This window comes from Nerophis ophidion, linkage group LG06, assembly GCF_033978795.1.
Source record: "Nerophis ophidion isolate RoL-2023_Sa linkage group LG06, RoL_Noph_v1.0, whole genome shotgun sequence".
Classification (NCBI taxonomy): domain Eukaryota; kingdom Metazoa; phylum Chordata; class Actinopteri; order Syngnathiformes; family Syngnathidae; genus Nerophis; species Nerophis ophidion.
In genome coordinates this window covers 69,228,049-69,250,580 of record NC_084616.1, presented here as the reverse complement: position 1 = coordinate 69,250,580, position 22,532 = coordinate 69,228,049, and the positions used below count along the sequence as shown (strand labels likewise).

Below are 22,532 nucleotides of genomic sequence, written 5' to 3'. Positions count from 1 at the left end.
ACCCTTTATTTTGAAAAGTACCGATAAGTATCAAAATAATCGATAGCTGTACTGATACCAAAATATTGGTAGTGGGACAACACTAGTCACCACCCATCCATTTGACAAATTTGCTCGACAATCTGTGTTTGTTGATTATTATTAACTAGTACTGCATATTTCGGAGTATAAGTCGCTCCGGAGTATAAGTCGCACCTGCCGAAAATGCATAATAAAGAAGGAAAAAAAACATATATAAGTTGAACTGGAGTATAAGTCGCATTTTTTGGGGAAATGTATTTGATGAAACCCAACACCAAGAATAGACATTTGAAAGGCAATTTAAAATAAATAAAGAATAGTGAACAACAGGCTGAATAAGTGCATAAATAACGCATAAATAACCAACGGAGAAGGTGCCTGGTATGTTAACGTAACATATTAAGGTAAGAGTCATTCAAATAACTATAACATATAGAACATGCTATACGTTTACCAAACAATCTGTCACTCCTAATTGCTAAATCCCATGAAATCTTATACGTCTAGTCTAGGGGTCACCAACCTTTTTGAAACCAAGAGCTACTTCTTGGGTACTGATTAATGCGAAGGGCTACCAGTTAGATACACACTTTCATAAATTGCCAGAAATAGCCAATTTGCTCAATTTACCTTTAATAAATAAATCTATATATATAAAAAATGGGTATTTCTGTTTGTCATTCCGTTGTACATTTTTTTTCCTTTTACGGAAGGTTTTTTGCAGAGAATAAATTATGAAAAAAACACTTAACTGAACGGTTTAAAAGAGGAAAAACACTAAAAAAAAAAACATTAATTTTTTAAACATAGTTTATTTTCAATTTTGACTCTTCAAAATTCAACCGAAAAAAATTAATAGAAAAACTAGCTAATTCGAATCTTTTTGAAAAAAAAAAAAAAGAATTAATTGAACATCATTAGTAATTTTTCCTGATTAAGATTAATTTTAGAATTTTGATCACATGTTTTAAATAGGTTCAAATCCAATCTGCACTTTGTTAGAATATATAACAAATTGGACCAAGCTATATTTCTAACAAAGACAAATCATTATTTCTTCTAGATTTTCCAGAACAAACATTTTAAACAATATTCAAAAGATATTAAAATAAGATTCAAATTTGATTTTACAGATTTTCCTGATTTGCCAGAATATTTTTATTTTATTTTAATCATAATAAGTTTGAAGAAATATTTCACAAATATTCTCCGTCAAAAAAACAGAAGTTAAAATTAAGAATTAAATAAAATGTATTTATTATTCTTTACAATAATAAAAAAAATATACATGAACATTGATTTAATTGTCAGGAAAGAAAAGGAAGGAATTTAAAAAGGTAAAGGTGTATGTGTTTAAAAATCCTAAAATCATTTTTAAGGTTGTATTTTTTCTCTAAAATTGTCTTTCTGAAAGTTGTAAGAAGCAAAGTAAAACAATAAATGAATTTATTCAAACAAGTGAAGACCAAGTCTTTAAAATATTTTCTTGGATTTTCAAATTCTCTTTGAGTTTTGTCTCTCTTAGAATTAAAAATGTCGAGCAAAGCGAGACCAGCTTGCTCGTAAATAAATAAAATTGAAAAAACAGAGGAAGCTCACTGGTAAGTGCTGCTATTTGAGCTATTTTTAGAAGAGGCCAGCGGGCTACTCATCTGGTCCTTACGGGCTACCTGGTGCCCGCGGGCACCGCGTTGGTGACCCATGGTCTAGTCTCTTACGTGAAAGAGCTAAATAATATTATTTGATATTTTAAGGTAATGTGTTAATAATTTCCCTAATAAGTCGCTCCTGAGTATAAGGCTCACCCCCGACCAAACTATGAAAAAAAACTGCGACTTATAGTCTGAAAAATACGGTACAATCAGCGGAGGTTTTTAACAACAAAACATGGGCTGATTGTTGAGACGCAAACACCTGCACAAATGCACATGCTTAGCATAGCTGACTACATTGCAATATCTCCAACAGTTACATTTTGCCAACTTTCATGATAAAATGACTCCAAATTAGTTCCACAAAATAACAATGAAGAGCAACCACCGCATCTGTGCCAAACCAATGGTTCCATACTGAAAAATGTGCCGATGAACACGATTGTTGTTACACCCTTAGTAGACGTTGTATTTGTTTGTATGTTTGCAGGTAAAGGATGTGATGAAGGAGGTGATGGCTGGCCTACAGCAGACCAACAGTGAGAAGATTCTGCTGAGTTGGGTTCGTCAGAACACAAGCCAGTACCCAAAGGTTGGTATCATTCTATTAGGGCTGACAATCTTTGGGTGTCCCACGATTCGATTCAATATCGATTCTTGGGGTCACGATTCGATTCAAAATCTATTATTATTATTTTTTTTTTCAATTCAAAACGATTCTCGATTCTAAAACGATTTTTTTCCCGATTCAATCCAATCCACTTTATTTATATAGCACATTTAAACAACAAGAACTGCACAGCCATGTTAAAAAGAATATTATGCCCCACCAATGACTGAATAAAAACAAAACAAAACAAAAAAAATATATATATATAAAACCAATATAAAATTAAATATAATTGAAAACTATTTTAAAGGGTAAAATCAATTAAAACAGTAAAATAGAAATCAAAGTGTATAAAAACACAGAGGACAACAGAGGACCACACAACTCACATAGTGTTAAAAGCCAAAGAATAAAAGTGGGTCTTAAGACGAGACTTAAAACACTCCACTGTGGAAGCAGTTTGAACATGGAGGGGCAGAATGTTCCAGAGCTTAGGGCCGACCACAGAGAAGGCCCTGTCTCCCATGGTTTTAAGTCTGGTCTTGGGCACCGCAAGCTCGAACTGGCTCTCGTACCTCAGAACGCGCGCAGGAATGTAAATTTGGATGAGGTCCGAGATATATTGAGGTGCCAGTCCATGTAAAGATTTAAAAACAAACAGCAATGTTTTAAAATCAATTCTAAAATGAACAGGGAGCCAAGTGCAAACTCTGAAGCATTGGGGTTATATGCTGGCGTTTCCTGGCCCCTGTTAAAAGTCGTGCTGCCGCGTTCTGGACTAACTGCAACCGGGAGAGAGCTTTTTGGCTAATGTCAGCATAAAGTGCATTGCAGTCGTCCAGGCGACTTGAAATAAAAGCATGCACGACTTGTTCAAAAAGGTTAAAAGATAAAAACGGTTTAACCTTTACTAAAAGACAAAGGTGATAAAAACACAATTTTAAAACGCCATTGACTAGTTTGTCAAGTTTAAAATCGCTGTCTATAGTGATTCAAAAGGATTCTGTATTCATTTCAATACGTAGGATCTCAGCAGGATCTACCCCAGTCTGCTGACATGCTAGCAGAGAAGTAGATAAAAAAAAAAAAAAAAGCTTTATAATTGTAAAGGACAATGTTTTATCAACTGATTTCAATAATGTAAATTTGTTTTAACTATTAAACGAACCAAAAATATGACTTATTTTATCTTTGTGAAGCTTATGAGATGCGATGCAAGTGTAAGCCACTGTGACACTATTGTTCTTTTTTTTTTATATACATGTTTAATGATAATGTCAATGAGGGATTTTTAATCACTGCTATGCTGAAATTATAACTAATATTGATACTATTGTTGATAATCATTTTTGTTTCATTACTTTTGGTTTGTTCTGTGTCGTGTTTGTGTCTCCTCTCAATTGCTCTGTTTATTGCAGTTCTGAGTGTTGCTGGGTCAGGTTTGGTTTTGGAATTGGATTGCATTGTTATGGTATTGCTTTGTTAGATTGATAAAAAAAAATTAAAATAAAATCGATTTATAAAAAATGAGGATCGATTCTGAATCGCACAACGTGAGAATCGCGATTCAAATTCGAATCGATTTTTTTCCCCACACCCCTCCCTATATTATATACTACTTCACTAATCAATCAGCCATTTTTGAAGGGAATAAAGTAGATGGTGCGTTACGTTACAACACCGAGCATCATTGAAGCTGGCGGGGAACACATGGTTGTGGGTGTTCTGGGGGGCATAGGGAAGTGACAGATAGTGAGCAGGTGGGCAAGCAGCAGGGTCGCTGGGGTCAGGCGCACATGAGCGACAAAAAACATCTTATAATTAATTAATTCTGTGGGATTGACCTACAGGAGGTATTTTCCACTCTATTGGGTGTTTTGCTTCCTTTTACATGTGGGCTCTTTAATTAACATCCATTCTCTTGTATGTCCTCAGGTCAACGTGGTCAACTTCTCCAGTAGCTGGAATGATGGGCTGGCGTTCAATGCCCTCATCCACAGCCACAGGTAGACTAAACAGATTAAAGACCTTGTCTATGAGACATGTGACTGAATGAATGCTATTTGCCTGTAGTAACTCTCTCAACATAAACATACATGCCTGTCTTTTTATCAACTCTAAATCGGCCAATAAACATATTAAAATACACAACATTTTTATTGGCCCATGTCAGACAGATTTATTTGATTCATTCATCATTTTTGACATTTTTGTAACAGGATTGAAAGAAACAAGAGTGAGTTTTTTAATATAGAATTTGAAAATACATTAAACATAGCCACATGGCATGCATGCATAGATAGCATGTTGACACTGAACCCAACGCAGTGATTCAACAACAAATCTATTTGAAAATAAAATAAATAAAATGCTGTACATGAAAAAAATATTTATGTAACGGGTGTGGTGATCCTGCAGACCATGTAAAAAATCTAAATATTTGTGGAGTAATGTTTAGGGTAACAGGACTGAGTAAAAACAAAGGGACACGACTCAACTTTGAACTTTAACTTTATTTTAAATTTTTTTTTTGTTTGTTTTTTTAAATAAAGTATCATTCAGATGAGGCAGTGGTTCTCAAATGGGGGTATGCGTATGCCAAGGGGTACGTGAGATTTTTTCAAAATATTCTAAAAATAGCAACAATTAAAAAAATCCTTTATAAATATATTTATTCGATTATACTTCAACAAAATATGAATGTAAGTTCATAAACTGTTTAAAGAAATGCAACAATGCAATATTCAGTGTTGACAGCTAGATTTTTTTGCGGACATGTTCCATAAATATTGATGTTAAAGATTTCTTTTTTTGTGAAGAAATGTTTAGAATGAAGTTGATGAATCCAGATGGATCTCTATTACAATCCCCAAAGAGGGCACTTTAAGTTGATGATTACTTCTATGTGTAGAAATCGTTATTTATAATTAAAACATGTGTTTATTTTTCAACAAGTTTTTTGATATATGTTTTTTTCCAAATAGTTCAAGAAAGACCACTACAATATTTTGCACTATTATACAATTTAATAAATCCGAAACTGATGACATACTTCTTTATCTCTTTTTTTTTTTTCAACCAAAAATGCTTTGCTCTGATTAGGGGGTACTTGAATTAAGAAAATGTTCACAGGGGGTACATCACTGAAAAAAGGTTGAGAACCACTGGGATAAGGAGTAACACAAACACGTAAAAAAAAAAATTTCTGAAATATTTAAATTATTCTATTTCATAGTGTTTGCAGGCAACAAATGCTGTTTTTTGTTCAAGCTGGTAAAAATTTATATTTTAAATTGTATTCATCCAATATGCTATCAGATCAATGTGCTAGATTCATGAAAATGTTTCATTTTACAGTTTATATTATTCTGCATATATGGGCACACAAATGGCAGCAATTCAGTGGAATAGCCTCTATGTACTTATTTTACCTGCAATAGATTAGTAGCACGGTGGCACAGGAGTTAGTGCATGTGCCTCACAATACAAAGGTCCTGAGTAGTCCTGAGTTCAATCCTGCGCTCGGGATCTTTCTGTGTGGAGTTTGCATGTTCTCCCCGTGACTGCGTGGGTTCCCTCCGGGTACTCCGGCTTCCTCCCACTTCCAAAGACATGCACCTGGGGATAGGTTGATTGGCAACACTAAATTGGCCCTAGTGTGTGAATGTGAGTGTGAATGTTGTCTGTCTATCTGTGTTGGCCCTGCGATGAGGTGGCGACTTGTCCAGGGTGTACCCCGCCTTCCGCCCAAATGCAGCTGAGATAGGCTCCAGCTCCCCCGTGACCCCAAACGGGAGAAGCGGTAGGAAATGGATCGATTGATGGATAGATTAGCAGTTTTTAGGGTGATTTATTTTTTTGGGGTAGGGCCCAGCATCATGTACTTTCAGTTTCCAAGTTGTATTTAAATTATCCCTATAGTAGCAACGTGTATTGGAGCAGATACGTCCAACAAAATCTCATTGTTCCCACCTTCCCAGACCGGAACTGTTTGACTGGAGCTCTGTAGAAGCCAAAGCGTCAGTGATTGACAGACTGGAACATGCCTTCAGTACAGCAGAACAACACCTGGGCATCGACAGATTGCTGGACCCGGAAGGTAATTAACAACCACACGTACACAAACACACACACACACAATTGTTAAGCTTGTTTATGGCTAATAGTGGTGTGGAGAGCAGTGTTTCATTACAAAGTACCGTATTTCCTTGAATTGCTGCCGGGGCGCTAATTAATTCAAAACCTCTTGCCACTCCTGCGCCTACCAAAGGCATGCGGTAAAAGTAAGCATGCGCTAATTATTTTAAAACCTCTTCTCATTCCGGCACTTACCAAATGCATGCAGTAAAAATTTGAGTGTGATGTAAGTTTGGACCTTAAATCCTACTGATTAGCTCTTAATCTTCTTCCTTTTATGCGATTTCAAATTAGCGGTATTGAAATCAGCCGCCTCCATTTTGAAAATGATGACAGGGGAAGTGTCACGAGTTTGACCAGGTGGTAATACAAAGCATGCGCTAATTATTTTGGAAAGCGAGTTTGACCCGGCAGCAATTCAAGGCAGGCGCATACTATATTCCCGGCGGCAATTCAAGGAAATACGGTATTAGTTTATGACATAAACCAACCTTTTTGAAAGCAAGAGCTACTTCTTGGGTACTGATTAATGCAAAGGGCTACCAGTTTGATACACACTTAAATAAATTGCCAGAAATAGCCAATTTGCTCAATTTACCTTTAACTCTGTTGTTGTTATTAATAATTAATGATATTTATCTTTGTGGAAACACTGATCATCTTAATGATTTCTCACAATAAATATATATAGAAACAGATAAATATCAACACTTTATTTTTATATATTCTCTAAGTGCACATTTTTCAAATTGAACATTTTCAAATGATCACTTCTAAGACATTCTTGTGGAAAGCACAATATCCCATTTGAACTAGCTAGCCACTAACATTTTTTAACAAATCATGAATTATTTTGCACCATGTTTGTAGAAATAATAACTCATGTAAAATACTAAAGTCAACTCAACCAACCGAGCTATGCCGCCCTAATAAGAACAATTAAAGGCCTACTGAAATGAGATGTTCTTATTTAAACGGGGATAGCAGGTCCATTCTATGTGTCATACTTGATCATTTCGCGATATTGCCATATTTTTGCTGAAAGGATTAAGTAGAGAACATCGACGATAAAGTGGGAGAGTTTCAGATGTAATTAGACACATTTACTAGGATAATTCTGGAAAATCCCTTATCTGCCTATTGTGCTAATATTATTTTAGTGAGATTACAAAGTCATACCTGAAAGTCTGTTGGCTGCGGTGAACGCCAGTGTCTGTGAGAGAAGCCAAGATCACAGCTGCCTTTTTGAGCTGCAGGATGAAGTCGCGTAATCCATTCAAGTCTCCGGTAAGAGCCGACTTAATATCACAATTTTCCCATCCAAAAACTTACTGGTTGACGTAGAGAAACATGTTCGCATGACCGCTCTGTGTTAAAGCATCACAACAAACAAAGAAACACCGGCTGTGTTTCGGTGCTAAAGGCAACTGCAATCCACCGCTTTTCACCAACAGCATTCTTCTTTGACGTCTCCATTATTAATTGCACAAATTGCAAAAGATTCAGCAACACAGATGTCCAAAATACTGTGTAATTATGTGATGAAAAGAGACGACTTTTAGCCGTAAGTGGTGCTGGGCTAATACTGTATGTCCCCTCCAACCAATAACGTCACAAATACGTGTCATCATTCTGCGACGTTTTCAACAGGAATCTCCGCGGGAAATTAAAAATTGTAATTTAGTAAACTAAAAAGGCTGTATTGGCATGTGTTGCAATGTTAATATTTCATCATTGATATATAAACTATTAGACTGCGTGGTCGGTAGTAGTGGGTCTCAGTAGGCCTTTAATAGAAAAAATATACATTTAATCACTTAAGTGTCATTTATATACTGAGACAATACGAAGTAGTTGCACAAATAATGATTCTTGGAAGAAATTTGGTTTATTTTCTGCAATGTTGGTAAGGATTAGTATTTTAAAAATAGCTTTGCACATTTGTTGCAACTTGCTCTTAAATTTAAGCTCCTCGAATTCATGCAACTCTAACAAAGAATATGGGAAAGATACTGTGCCTCCTGAGAGTGCATTCCTTTTCAAAATAATCTTTGACCTGAGTGCAGTCTTCAGCCATGAAAAAACTGGGATACAGCTGTGGTAAATATCGACTGGGCTCGGCAGCTGAATAGCCGATCAGTTATAAAAGGCAAATATCAGCCTATCCTCCTACCCTCCATGACCTCGTCTCCACAGTGATGCCTCTTTAACACACCTCATTACGGCTCCATTCTTTTGTGCATCTCCACAACGTTCCTTTTGTCTGACTCTTAACGATGCCAACTAGAAGAGCCACCCTTGCTTTCCTTTTTTTACTTATGTGTCCTGTTGCCAAGCTTCTTTAACTTTTACAGGTTGTCCTTGACACTTTGGGCTTCATCTACTAAGATCCAAATACCGTGTGCTAAACATCCTCTACCAACTATGAAATTGTGTGCAGGTTGCGTGTGATTTACCAAGACTCTGTGTGAAATTGATACAGTGGGGCAAAAAAGTATTTAGTCAGCCACTGATTGTGTAAGTTCTCCCACTTGAAATGATGACAGAGGTCTGTAATTTTCATCATAGGTACACTTCAACTGTGAGAGACAGAATGTGAAAAAAAAAATCCAGAAACTCCCATTGTAGGAATTTTAAAGAATTTATTTGTAAATGATGGTGGAAAATAAGTATTTGGTCAACCATTCAAAGCTCTCACTGATGGAAGGAGGTTTTGGCTCAAAATCTCACGATACATGGCCCCATTCATTCTTTCCTTACCACGGATCAATCGTCCTGTCCCCTTAGCAGAAAAACAGCCCCAAAGCATGATGTTTCCACCCCCATGCTTCACAGTAGGTGTGGTGTTCCCTGGGATGCAACTCAGTGTTCTTCTTCCTCCAAACACGACAAGTCGAGTTTATACCAAAAAGTTCTATTTTGGTTTCATCTGACCACATGACATTCTCCCAATCCTCTGCTGTATCATCCATGTATCCATTTTGGTATAAACTCAATTTGATGTGTTTGGAGGAAGAAGAATACTGAGTTGCAATTCAAGAAAACCAAACCTACTGTGAAGCATGGTGTTCTCAGTATTCTTCTTCCTCCAAACACGACGAGTTGAGTTTATACCAAAATGGATACATGGATGATACAGCAGAGGATTGGGACAATGTCATGTGTGTCAGATGAAACCAAAATAGAACTTTTTGGTATAAACTCAACTCGTCGTGTTTGGAAGAAGAAGAATACTGAGTAGCATCCCAAGAACACCAAACCTACTGTGAAGCATGGGGGTGGAAACATCATGCTTTGGGGCTGTTTTTCTGCTAAGGGGACATGACGATTGATCCGTGTTAAGGAAAGAATGAATGGGGCCATGTATCGTGAGATTTTGAGCCAAAACCTCCTTCCATCAGTGAGAGCTTTGAATGGTTGACCAAATACTTATTTTCCACCATAATTTACAAATAAATTATTTAAAATTCCTACAATGTGAATTCCTGGATTTTTTTTCACATTCTGTCTCTCACAGTTGAAGTGTACCTATGATGAAAATTACAGACCTCTGTCATCATTTTAAGTGGGAGAACTTGCACAATCGGTGGCTGACTAAATACTTTTTTGCCCCACTGTACAAGTTATTATGGTAATCTACGTCCCAGCAGCTCCATGAGGCATCAAGGAGTGGGATTGGGGTTTGTTACCAGAGCAGCGAGCCAGAAACGCGGTTGTCATGGAAAGACGCAAAAGCAGATTTTCCCAACAAAGCTCTGGAAAAAAAGTGATACTCATTTGCTTTAAATACTGCTGCTTTAACTTCAAGATATGTACCCCTGTCAGCACTACTTAAAGCTGAAAACACTTGCTGCACTTTCCCTCCAAAAACACACTGTAGCATTAACACACAAATAGCCTTAGACTAGCCATGAGCCTATGCTGAATTCTCAAATAGGTAAACAAAAATTCTCATTCTCAGCCTGCACTTGCTTTTTCTCGCCTTTTGTCAGTCTCCTGCGCTGCCTGGATTTGCAGCAAAAGCAATTATTTTTGCTGCTCAAAACTCAAAGCATTGACACTTACAGGTGAAGCTACTGCTGCTTTATCCACTTCTGCCAACAAAATGCCAATGTCAACGAATTGACCTTTCAAATTCCATCCATCCATCCATTTCATACTGCTTATTCCCTTTGGGGTCGCTGGAGCCTATCTCAGCTAAAATCGGGCGGAAGGCGTGGTACACCCTGGACAAGTGTCCACCTCATCACATTGTTTTTTTTAAATCTTTCTAACTGTCTTTGTTTGTCCATTATCAACTTTATAATATTCTGCAATCTCAATTAACTGTCTCCTAGTGCAGTTGTCCAAATATGCTCACATGACGCTTCAACAAACTCCAAATACAAAAGCCCACAGAAGCTTAAAGGGGAACTTCACATTCTTTGGAATTTTGCCTATCGAGAGACGAAGAACTCGCATGTCTTTTTTTTTTTATTAGGATATTAAATATGAAAAAAAAAACTCTTGGAAGATGGGGCTAATAAGAGTCGAGTTAACATTGTAGCCTTCAAAGCCCTCTAAGACAACTTCAAAACCCCCCATGAACGTTTTGTATGTACACTGTAAGTCTATATATAATGTAGTAACAGAAACGTTCATAACAATATGTAATATGTTCAATATTCACTGTATTTTCATAATTTTAATAATTTCCTGGACTGATTTCTTTCACGCATTGATTTCAATTTCCATGAATTCTGGCAACAAATGTTTGTTAATATTTTCACATACAAAATGTTTTTGTGTTTTCTAATCATGGCAAACTTGTTAACAAACAACAAGGAATTTTTTGGGGAAAAATGAGGATTAAAACCTTATATTTTTTAAGCCGAATGAACAAAAGATTTTCTGTTGCTTTTAGAAGCGAGCACAAAGAAGAAGGTAAATTGTTGGAGGAGACCGAAACCAATAGAATGAGGTGAATGCGACTTGAAATTGCAAATGTGGAATTTGGAGACAGGCTATTTCGACATAAATGGCGTGCTTACTTCAAATAAACCCAAATAAACAGCTCCAGCTAGCTGTACTAAAGCGACCGCTGTCGTGATACACGCAGCACATCATGTGTGTATCACGACATACAGCATGCTCCGTAGAGCTGGCTGTGTACGAACAAAACATGAAATGTGGGCTAAGACTTTACAGGTATTGTAGTATGATTGTTCATGTTTTTCAGTCAGTACAGATTGGTGTCCTATCGCAGGGTTGTGCATCCATCCATCCATTTTCTACCGCTTATTCCCTTTGGGGGCGCTGGCGCCTATTTCAGCTACAATCGGGCGGAAGGCGTGGTACACCCTGGACAAGTCGCCACCTCATCACATTGTTTTTTTTTTATATCTTTTTGACTGTCTTTTTTTTTTGTCTATTATCAACTTTATAAAACTCTGCAATCTCAATTAACTGTCTCCTAGTGCAGTTGTCCAACTATGCTCACATGACGCTTCAACAAACTCCTACATCCATGGTAACACAAATACAAAATCCCACAGAAGCTTAAAGGGGAACTGCACTTTCTTTGGAATTTTGCCTGCCCGATTGTAGCTGAGATAGGCGCCAGCGCCCCCCGCGACTCCGAAAGGGAATAAGCGGTAGAAAATGGATGGATGGATGGAAGAGACAAGAACTCGCATTTCTTTTTTTTTTTAATTAGGATATTAAATATGAAAGAAAGAACTCTTGGAAGATGGGGCTAATAAGAGTCGAGTTAACGTTGTAGCCTTCAAAGCCCTCTAAGACTACTTCAAAACCCCCCATCAACGTTTTGTATGTACACTGTAAGTCTATATATAATGTAGTAACAAACACGTTCATAACAATATGTAATATGTTCAATATTCACTGTATTTTCATAATTTTAATAATTTCCTGGACTTCTGTTTCCATAGCAGCGCACTTCTGACTTCTTGCAACAAATGTTTGTTAATACTTTCAGATACAAAACGTTTGTTGTGTATTCTAATCATGGCAAATTTGATAACAAACAACAAGGATATTTTTTTTGACAAATGAGAATTATAACCTTATCTTTTTTAAGCAGAATGAACGAAAGATTTACTGTTGCTTTTAGAAGCTAGCACAAATAAGAGGGTGAATTGTTGGAGGAGACAGAAGCCAATAGAATGAGGTGAATGCGACTCAAAGCTGCAAATGTGGAATTTGGAGACGGGCTATTTCCACATAAATGGCGTGCTTACTTCAAATAAACCAAAATAAACATCTCCAGCTAGCTGTACTAAAGCGACCGCTTTACAGGTATTGTAGTATGACTGTTCATGTTTTTCAGTCAGTACAGATTGGTGTCTTATTGCAGAGTTGTGCATTACGAACTCAAATGCGTTTCGTGTTGTCGTAGAAGCTATCTTATCTCCCGCCGTAGTTAGCTTTTACGGCTAATACGAGGCACACCAATGTGTTACTACGTGAGAAAGATAGTTCCTCCGTTTTCATTCTTACAACAAAGTTGCTACAGTTTGGTTATTATACAGATTACGGAACGTAAAGGATGTATTGATGAAGATTTTTGAATTAATTTTAAAGCTATTTAGAGGTTGAATTGATTGCTCCCATTAGTTTCACTTCTGGCTGATTTTTACGTCTTTGAATGCAACAAAAAAAAATCCCCAAAAACAACTTTTCTTATTCTTGTCTCTCTTATAATTATTGTGAAAGTGCAGTTCCCTTTTAACAATGTACACCAACACAAAGACGAGGAAAGGCCTTTATCTATAAAGCCAAAAATCTTACAAACTCAACCCAAGTCTTCGGGAAGCCTGGCAATGCGTACTTATGCACTAAATACCAACAGCAGGCATACACAACCAGCAAGCTGGGAAACAAGCGTAACCACGGCAAAACCAAACTTTTACGACCTGACTGAAAAATATTGGTTGTTTAAGACGAGCCCCCATTTGTTACGGCTGGCTTTGGGCCAGAACAACAAAGGGGGACTGAAGTTTAAAGTGCACCAAAGAATATTCAATCCAACAAATGTGAGTACAACGTTCACAAAATGACAAAACTAACATAAATTTACCAAACAATTATCATACCTATGCATATGCATGGAACATTTTTATGAATAAAAACAGTCAAAGAGCGTTGATGTACACTCATTCCAAACTACTATTACTATATGCTGTCAAGACAAAAATAGATATACAGTATGTTTAATTAATAAATGTTTTTCTCCCTTTTCTCTTCACCTTAGATGTGGCAGTGCCTCATCCCGACAAGAAGAGTGTCATCATGTACGTGACGTCGCTCTTCCAGGTGCTGCCGCAAAGCGTTACCATGGAGGCCATCCAGGAAGTTGAGACGCTTCCACGGGCCGGTAGTGCCACCAGCGCCCCCCGCGTGCTGACTGAGGAACACTATCAGATCCAGACCAAACAGCGCTTCTCCCAGCAGGTCTGACACACAGATGCCGTCAAAACTCTTAACTTGTGTTGCTTTTTTGTTATTACCGCCTTGTTAGTTTACACTGAAACTTGACCACATCCATTCCAACTATTCCTATCAAGCGATTAACAAAAATGAGTGAGTACTAGAGGTGTAACGGTACACAAACATTTCGGTTCGGTACGTACCTCGGTTTAGAGGTCATGGTTCGGTTAATTTTTGGTACAGTAAGAAAACAACAAAATGGAGATTTTTGTGTTATTTATGGCCTTATCCTTTTAACATTGGGAACGCTATAATAATTCAGCCAACGTTAATCAACATTAAACTGCCTCAAATTGTTGCTCAGATTAAATAAAATGACAAAACTTTTCTTCTACATATAAAAAGCGCAACATTAAACAGTTTCAAGTCAACTCATCATGCTTAATTTATCACAGCATTTGGGAAGCCTGTAGTTGATTTTTATTATATAAATGCTATATTTTTATCAACATGTGATAGCAGGGACCCTGCCATTCAAAGTTTTTCTGTCCGTAAAACACACACACACACGCACCGCAAATTGAGCTAACACGCTAAAAGCTAATTAGCCTTCACCTCAAGCCAGAACTGCGAGCAAGCAGAGCTGCATTTTAAGTTTCTAGAACAGGGGTCGGGATCCTTTTTGGCTGAGAGAGCCATACAAGCTAAATATTTTAGAAAGTATTTCCGTGAGAGCCATGTAATATTTTTTTTAAGACTGAATACAACTAAATGTGTGCATTTTTAAGTAAGACCAACATTTTTAGTGTATAATAAGTCTCTGATTCTTTTTAATAACATTGTTTTTCCGAAACTAACCAACAATAAATAAAATACTTCTTACCATTAATGCGACTTCTTGAACAGGTGCGGTACAAACCGGATGGATGGATTAAAATGCATGAGAATGTTTTAAATTTTGAACGTTATTTTTGACACTGTGATTACCAACGGAATTATTCATTACTTACCGTGTTAAGCAATGTCAGCTAAGATTTACCTGAGAGCCAGGTGCAGTCATCAAAAGAGCCACATCTGGCTCTAGAGCCATAGGTTCCCTACCCCTGTTCTAGAAGGTCAACGGGCTCATAGTGATACCAGTAGTTGACTGGGAGGTGTTTATTATCATTTGGGTAGAGTACGCTGCTTTATGCTCACCTGCTAAACACCTATCTGCTCGACGCTGAAGCATTTACTACATGCGGTCTGAATACGCACTGCTGATTGGCTGTTACCGCTATATATATAACCGATCAGATGGTTGTGGGTGGGACAATGCTGGGTGCTGAGACAGAGGCAGAAGAAGCAACAGGTTGTTAGAATTTAGCTTAGATTTTCGTTCGGTACACTCCCGTACCGAACCAAAACCCCTGTACCGAAATGGTTCAATACAAATACACGTACCGTTACACCTCTAGTGATTACCAATTATGATCTCTAACTAATCAATCTTAATATTTTATTTTTTAATATTGCCTTGATAAAAACAGACGAAAGCCCTCAAACTGAAATATTTACATTTGAATTAAATTATTATAAAAAAAATGTAAACATTATAAGCAAAAATAAGTGGCTTTATGAAGTCATTTATTGTTTTTTGCAGACTTTAACATGTTTGGTATGTTTAATGTACTAAAATAAAATGTTGTCCATATGAATTGCTGAAGTTAACACATTAAAAACTAGAACAACATATTCCCGAGCAATAAGTATTGAATGAAGTTGCCACTTTTACTTTGCTTTAGATCAAATAAAATAAATTTAACAGACACACCAATCATAGTGCCAGCATGTTACCAATAATAGTTTAAGACGGGGGTAGGGAACCTGTGAATCTTTTGATGGATGCATCTGGCTCTCAGATTAATCTTAGCTGACATTGCTTAACACGATAAGAAATTAATATTTCCACTGGTAATCGGAGTTAAAAATAATGTTCAAAATACAAAACATTCTCCTGCATTTTAATCCATCCATTCGTTTTCTAACGCATTTGTTCAAGAAGGCGCCTTAATGGTAAGAAGTATTCTATTTATTATTGGTTAGCTTCAGAATAAAAATGTTATTAAAAAGAATATGAGAGTTATTGTACTCAAAAAATGTTGACGTTACTTAAAAATGCACGCATTTAGTTGTATTCAGTGTTAGAAAATAATGTAAGGCTCTCATGGAAATACATTTTAAAATATTTGGCTTTCATGGCTCTCTCAGCCAAAAAGGTTCCCGACCCCTGGTTTAAGAGAACACATTTAACAGATCAATGTTTCTATATTTGTCACAATTAGTTGTGTAGAACATTTATTAAAGATCAGAGGAAATGGTTTTGATTGCTTTTTCAGTGACAGCTGTCTCTAACACGTACATAATTGTGCAACATCATCTCATTTGTTAAATAAGGTTTAACACAAGATCATGAAGTTATTTACTTAAGTGTTTTGCTTTTATTTGGTACGGCAGCAGACGTGCATGCTCACATGACACTCATGAGCAGTTAAAACCGCATACTCTGCGTGTTTTAATTTTAAAATATAACGTACACATCATTGTACATGTAATGTAACATATCAACATACAGTATATAAAACACACCCGGAAGTGATACCATTTCTCCATAACTCTTGTAACGGATACAGTAGTTTTGCGTAACGCTGAAAAAAAGCATTCAAGTCCAACTTTAGTCAATCAAATCTTAATAATAAAGCATTTTTCATACATAAAACAAATGCAAAACAAAGTGCCTTACATATTTAAAGCAATGCCCGGATGTCATATGTACAAACACTCACACACGCTCAACTATCACAAGCAATGTCTGCAAAATCTTGGAGGGACTTATTGTTCTTCACAACATTCCACTGCTATGAGTGCAGTGCCTTTAATTCAAATTACTCAATCCTCTCCTACTACTATTGTTGGTGCGAAGGGTCCAGGAGCCGTTTCAGTAGTGTGAATGAGAGTTTTTCAGTAGTGTGTGTGAGAGAAAAATATTTCAGTTGTTTATATGAGAGAATGTCAGTGGTGGGTATAAGTGTGTTTTTGTCAGGCTTGCCACTGACAGTTTGTTTGTGTGTTTAGTATTTCCTGTCCTTAGTTCCTGTCAGCACTCTTATTTTTGTTCAGCTTCCCGTTTGTCTCCCTGAGTGTTTTGTTTCACCTCAGCTGTGGCTGATTGGCACCTGGCCACACCTGGTGTCAATCAGCCCTGTCCTATTTGAACCTGCTTTGTCTTCTAGTCAGGGCTGAATTATTGTCTTGTCGATGACTTCTGTATTGTCGCTCCTGTCGCGTCGTTTCATGTCGAGTCATTGCAGTGTAGCTGTAAGCTAACTTTCGGTATCTGTTTGTAGCTTACTGTTTTTTGTTCCCTGCTTCCGTTTTGTTTTCACTCTACAAGTAACGACTTCTGTTTTCCTGTTTGTTACCCGCTAGCTTCCACGCTAGGCCCCTCTTTGTTTCAAGCTAGCTTCCATGCTAAAGACCCTTTTGTTTGTTTTTCGCCCACGTGTGCGCTTTTTGTTTAAACTGTTTTTGTCTTAGTATTTTTATTAAATCATGTTTTCCTGCAAAATGCCTCCCTCCTTCTCTGCATCTTGGGGTTTGTCAACAACTAACTTTGACAGTTTCAGTAGTATGTATGAGAGTATTTCAGTAGTGTGTGAGAGAAAAACATTTCAGTTGTTCGTGTGAGAGCACTTCAGTAGTGTGCATGAGTGTTTCATAGGTGTGTAAGAGAGTGTTTCAGTAGTGTGTGTGAGAGAAAAAACATTTCAGTCGTTTATGTGACAGCATTTCAGTAGTGTGTATTAGAGGTTTTGAGTAGTGTGTATGAGAGCCTTTCAGTAGTGTGTGAGAGAAAACATTTCAGTTGTTTATGGTAGAGCATTTCAGTAGTAAGAGGTAATTCTGAATAATGTCCCTAACGGCGCCCTTCGATGAGGTGGCGACTTGCCCAGGATGTACGCCGCCTTCCTCCGGATTGTAGCTGAGATAGGCGCCAGCGCCCCCCGCAACGTTTATGTGAGAGCATTTCAGTAGTGTGTATTAGAGGTTTCGAGAAGTGTGTATGAGAGCCTTTCAGTAGTGTGTGAGAGAAAACATTTCAGTTGTTTATGGTAGAGCATTTCAGTAGTAAGAGGTAATTCTGAATAATGTCCCTAACGGCGCCCTGCGATGAGGTGGCGACCTGTCCAGGATGTACGCCGCCTCCCTCCCGATTGTAGCTGAGATAGGCGGCAGCGCCCCCCGCAACGTTTATGTGAGAGCATTTCAGTCGTTTATGTGAGAGCATTTCAGTAGTGTGTATTAGAGGTTTTGAGTAGTGAGTATGAGAGCCTTTCAGTAGTGTGTGAGAGAAAACATTTCAGTTGTTTATGGTAGAGCACTTCAGCAGTACGAGGTAATTCTGAATAATGTCCCTAACGGCGGGCTTGTTTTACGTCTCCGTGAGAAGGAGAGACGAGAAAGAGTGAGAAACGCCTGTAGTGTAATGCCCGCAGCTAAAAGCAACAGCGTGAGAACATATACTCGAATGTTACGATATAGTCATTTTCTATATCGCACAGAGACAAACCCGCGATATATCGTCCCGCCCTACTTTGAACATGCATACAGTCACAACATGATATATCCCAATTTCAAGTTTCTCTTTTCAACATGTTCGAAAAGAAATAGGAAGAAGCAGAGTTTATTTAATCCTTCCCCTTTTCTATTACAAAGCAATTGCTAACACTTTTGTTCACTTCCTGTGCTCAAGTGTATAAATGACTCATTAGGGCCATGCTTACATGGTTATATTCAAAAGTGATGTATCATGGAGAGCTCATTAGACTGCCTGGAATGACCTGGCAGTGATGCAGCCTTAAAGGCTTACTGAAATGAGAATTTCTTATTTAAACAGGGATAGCAGGTCCATTCTATTTGTCATACTTGATAATTTCGCGATATCGCCATATTTTTGCTGAAAGGATTTAGTAGAGAACATTGACGATAAAGTTCGCAAATTTTGGTCGCTAATAAAAAAAAAGCCTTGCCTGTACCGGAAGTAGAAGCCGATGTGCGCATGACGTCACCGGTGTGACGGCAACTCACATCCGCACATTGATTACAATCATAGACACCGGCAGCGCGAGCGATTCTGACCGAAAAAGCGACAATTTCCCCGTTAATTGGAGCGAGGATGAAAGATTCGTGGATGAGGAGTGAGAGTGAAGGACTAGAATTTATTAAAAAAAAAATAAAAAAAAGACGAGGGCAGGAGCGATTCAGATGTTATTAGACACATTTACTGGGATAATTCTGGAAAATCCCTTATCTGCTTATTGTGTTACTAGTGTTTTAGTGAGATTATAAAGTCATACCTGAAAGTCGGAGGGGTGTGGTGACTGCCAGTGTCTCTGAGCGAAGCCATGGAGGAGCCAAGAAAGTCGTAGCTGCCTGTTTGACAGCTGCAGGAAGAACGACACAAGCTCCGCTCATGTTTACGGTAAGAGCCAACTTATTACCACCATTTTCTCACCGAAACCTGCCGTTTGACATGTGGTAGAGAAACATGTTCGCTTGACCGCTCTGTTCCATATTAAAGCTTCACAACAAACAAAAAAACACCGGCTGTGTTTGTGTTGCTACAGCCGGCCGAAATAGACCGCTTCCCACCTACATCTTTCTTCTTTGACGTCTCCATTATTAATTGAACAAATTGCAAAAGATTCAGCAACACAGAAGTCCAAAATACTGTGTAATTATGCGATTTAAATCGGACGACTTTTAGCCGTGAGTGGTGCCGGGATAAAATGTCCGCCACAACCAATAACGTCATAAGCACGCGTCAACATAAGCGTCATCATTCCCCGACGTTTTCAACAGGACACTTCGCGGGAAATTTAAAATCGTAATTTAGTAAACTAAAAAGGCCGTATTGGCATGTGTTGTAATGTTAATATTTCATCATTGATATATAAACTATCAGACTATGTGGTCGGTAGTAGTGGGTTTCAGTAGGCCTTTAATGCAGATGGTCTAGCTTGAAATCCAGCTGTCAACAGAGACATGGGTGTTTAGCTTGCAGAGACATCGAACTTGATACAGCCTTGAAGCTGATGGGAAAATTGATTGGCGGATTAAAAGTGTGAGAGGAGCCCTGATGTTGAGCTTCAATTAGGGCCTCATTTTATAATGAAAATCTTTAGCTGTTCCACATCATTTCTCCGTGTCACAGTTCTGAAAGAGCAGAAGTAGACCACTCTCATAACTTTCAGAGAAATATTACATTTTTGTACCTTTGAGAGTACACACAAAGCGTGCATGCGAAAAAAGATGGTAAGCACAAACAAGACAGCAAGAAAAAAATGCGGACAGAAAATGAAGAGCTCCGTGAAAAAACAAACTAGTAGCAAATAGTTTCATTGACGCATCATGGCAAGCAGGAAGAGTAGCAAACAGGGCTTGGAAGTATGAGGAACATGGAAATGTACACTGAAACGTGCAGTTTGTAGCAGTTACACGGCTCTACTATATAAATATGTGGTGTATAGCATTAGCTACACAGTGAACATTTATTTTTTTAGGGTTAAAGGCCAAAAATATATGGACTGCAGTGCAATATTTGGTTTGATAAAAATCATATTTGTTGCTGCATATGTTATGTATTCTTATATTAACAATACCACTCAAATACAAACCCCGTTTCCATATGAGTTGGGAAATTGTATTAGATGTAAATATAAACGGAATACAATGATTTGCAAATCCTTTTCAACCCATATTCAGTTGAATGCACTACAAAGACAAGATAGTTGATATTCAAACTCATAAACTTAATTTTTTTTTTGCAAATAATAATTAACTTAGAACTTCATGGCTGCAACACGTGTTACATCACCTTTTCTTTGAACAACACTCAATAAACATTTGGGAACCGAGAAAACTAATTGTTGAAGCTTTGAAAGTGGAATTCTTTCCCATTCTTGTTTTATGTAGAGCTTCAGTCTTTCAACAGTCCGGGGTCTCCGCTGTCGTATTTTATGCTTCATGCTGCGCCACACATTCTCGATGGGAGACAGGTCTGGACTGCAGGCGGGCCAGGAAAGTACCCGCACTCTTTTTTTTTTTTACGAAGCCACGCTGTTGTAACACGTGCTGAATGTGGCTTGGCATTGTCTTGCTGAAATAAGCAGGCGCGGCCATTAAAAAGACTGCGCTTAGATGGCAGTATATGTGGTTCCAAAACCTGTATTTACCTTTCAGCATTAATGGTGCCTTCACATATGTGTAAGTTACCCATGCCTTGGGCATTAATGCACCCCCATACCATCACAGATGCTGGCTTTTCAACTTTGCGTCGATAACAGTCTGGATGGTTCGCTTCCCCTTTGGTCCAGATGACACAATGTCGAATATTTCCAAAACAATTTGAAATGTGGATTCCTCAGACCACAGAACACTTTTCCACTTTGCATCAGTCCATCTTAGATGATCTCGGGCCCAGAGAAGCCGGCGGCGTTTCTGGATGTTGTTGATAAATGGCTTTTGCTTTGCAAAGTAGAGCTTTAACTTGCACTTACAGATGTAGCGACCAACTGTATTTAGTGAGAGTGGTTTTCTGAAGTGTTCCTGAGCCCATGTGGTGATATCCTTTAGAGATTGATGTCAGTTTTTGATACAGTGCCTTCTGGGGGATCAAAGGTCTTGGTCATTCAATGTTGGTTTCCGGCCATGCTGCTTACGTGGAGTGATTTCTCCAGATTCTCGGAACTCTTTAATGATATTATGGACCGTAGATGTTGAAGTCCCTAAATTTCTTGCAATTGCACTTTGAAAAACGTTGTTTGACTATTTGCTCACGCAGTTGTGGACCAAGGGGTGTACCTCTCCCCATCCTTTCTTGTGAAAGACTGAGCATTTTTTGGGAAGCTGTTTTTATCCCATCCTCGTCGTAACTTTCTACCATGAATTGATTAACGTGGACCCCGACTTAAACAAGTTGAAAAACTTATTCGGGTGTTACCATTTAGTGGTCAATTGTACGGAATATGTACTGTACTGTGCAAACTACTAATAAAAGTATCAATCAATCAATCAATCAACCCAATCATGGCACCCACCTGTTCCCAATTATCCTGCACACCTGTGGGATGTTCCAAATGAGTGTTTGATGAGCATTCCTCAACTTTATCAGTATTCATTGCAACCTTTCCCAACTTCTTTGTCACGTGTTGCTGGCATCAAATTCTAAAGTTAATGATTATTTACAAAAAAAAATGTTTACCAGTTTGAACATCAAATATGTTGTCTTTGTAGCATATTCAACTGAATATGGGTTGAAAATTATTTGCAAATCATTGTATTCCGTTTATATTTACATCTAACACAATTTCCCAAGTCATATGGAAACGGGGTTTGTACAATACACTTACAGGGAGCAGGGAAGCAAAGAAACAGCAAACCTCTGGATGATGTAAACATAGGGACACATGGAAGTGATCACGGCACTGCTATGAACATTTTGTCTGCATTCGCGCTTATAATAACAATATCACTAATACTTGGTTAATATTCAAGTCACAAAATGTAAATGAAGTATTGTTGGCGCTTTTTGAATAGTTATTTACCAGATTTCATGGGCATATTGTCAGCTAAGTGAGAACTGT

General features: G+C 37.8%; 1 protein-coding gene across 3 annotated transcripts in view; it reads left to right on the top strand.

The window, feature by feature from the left end:
• Positions 1-22,532, top strand: part of dmd (dystrophin) — a 518,793-nt gene that overhangs the window by 122,034 nt on the left and 374,227 nt on the right. For all 3 annotated transcript variants that reach the window (XM_061904726.1, XM_061904725.1, XM_061904723.1), the window contains exons 6-9: positions 2,164-2,265; positions 4,219-4,289; positions 6,264-6,382; positions 13,673-13,872. In XM_061904726.1, the coding sequence (XP_061760710.1) occupies positions 2,164-2,265; positions 4,219-4,289; positions 6,264-6,382; positions 13,673-13,872 (492 nt within the window). The remainder of the gene's footprint in view (positions 1-2,163; positions 2,266-4,218; positions 4,290-6,263; positions 6,383-13,672; positions 13,873-22,532) is intronic.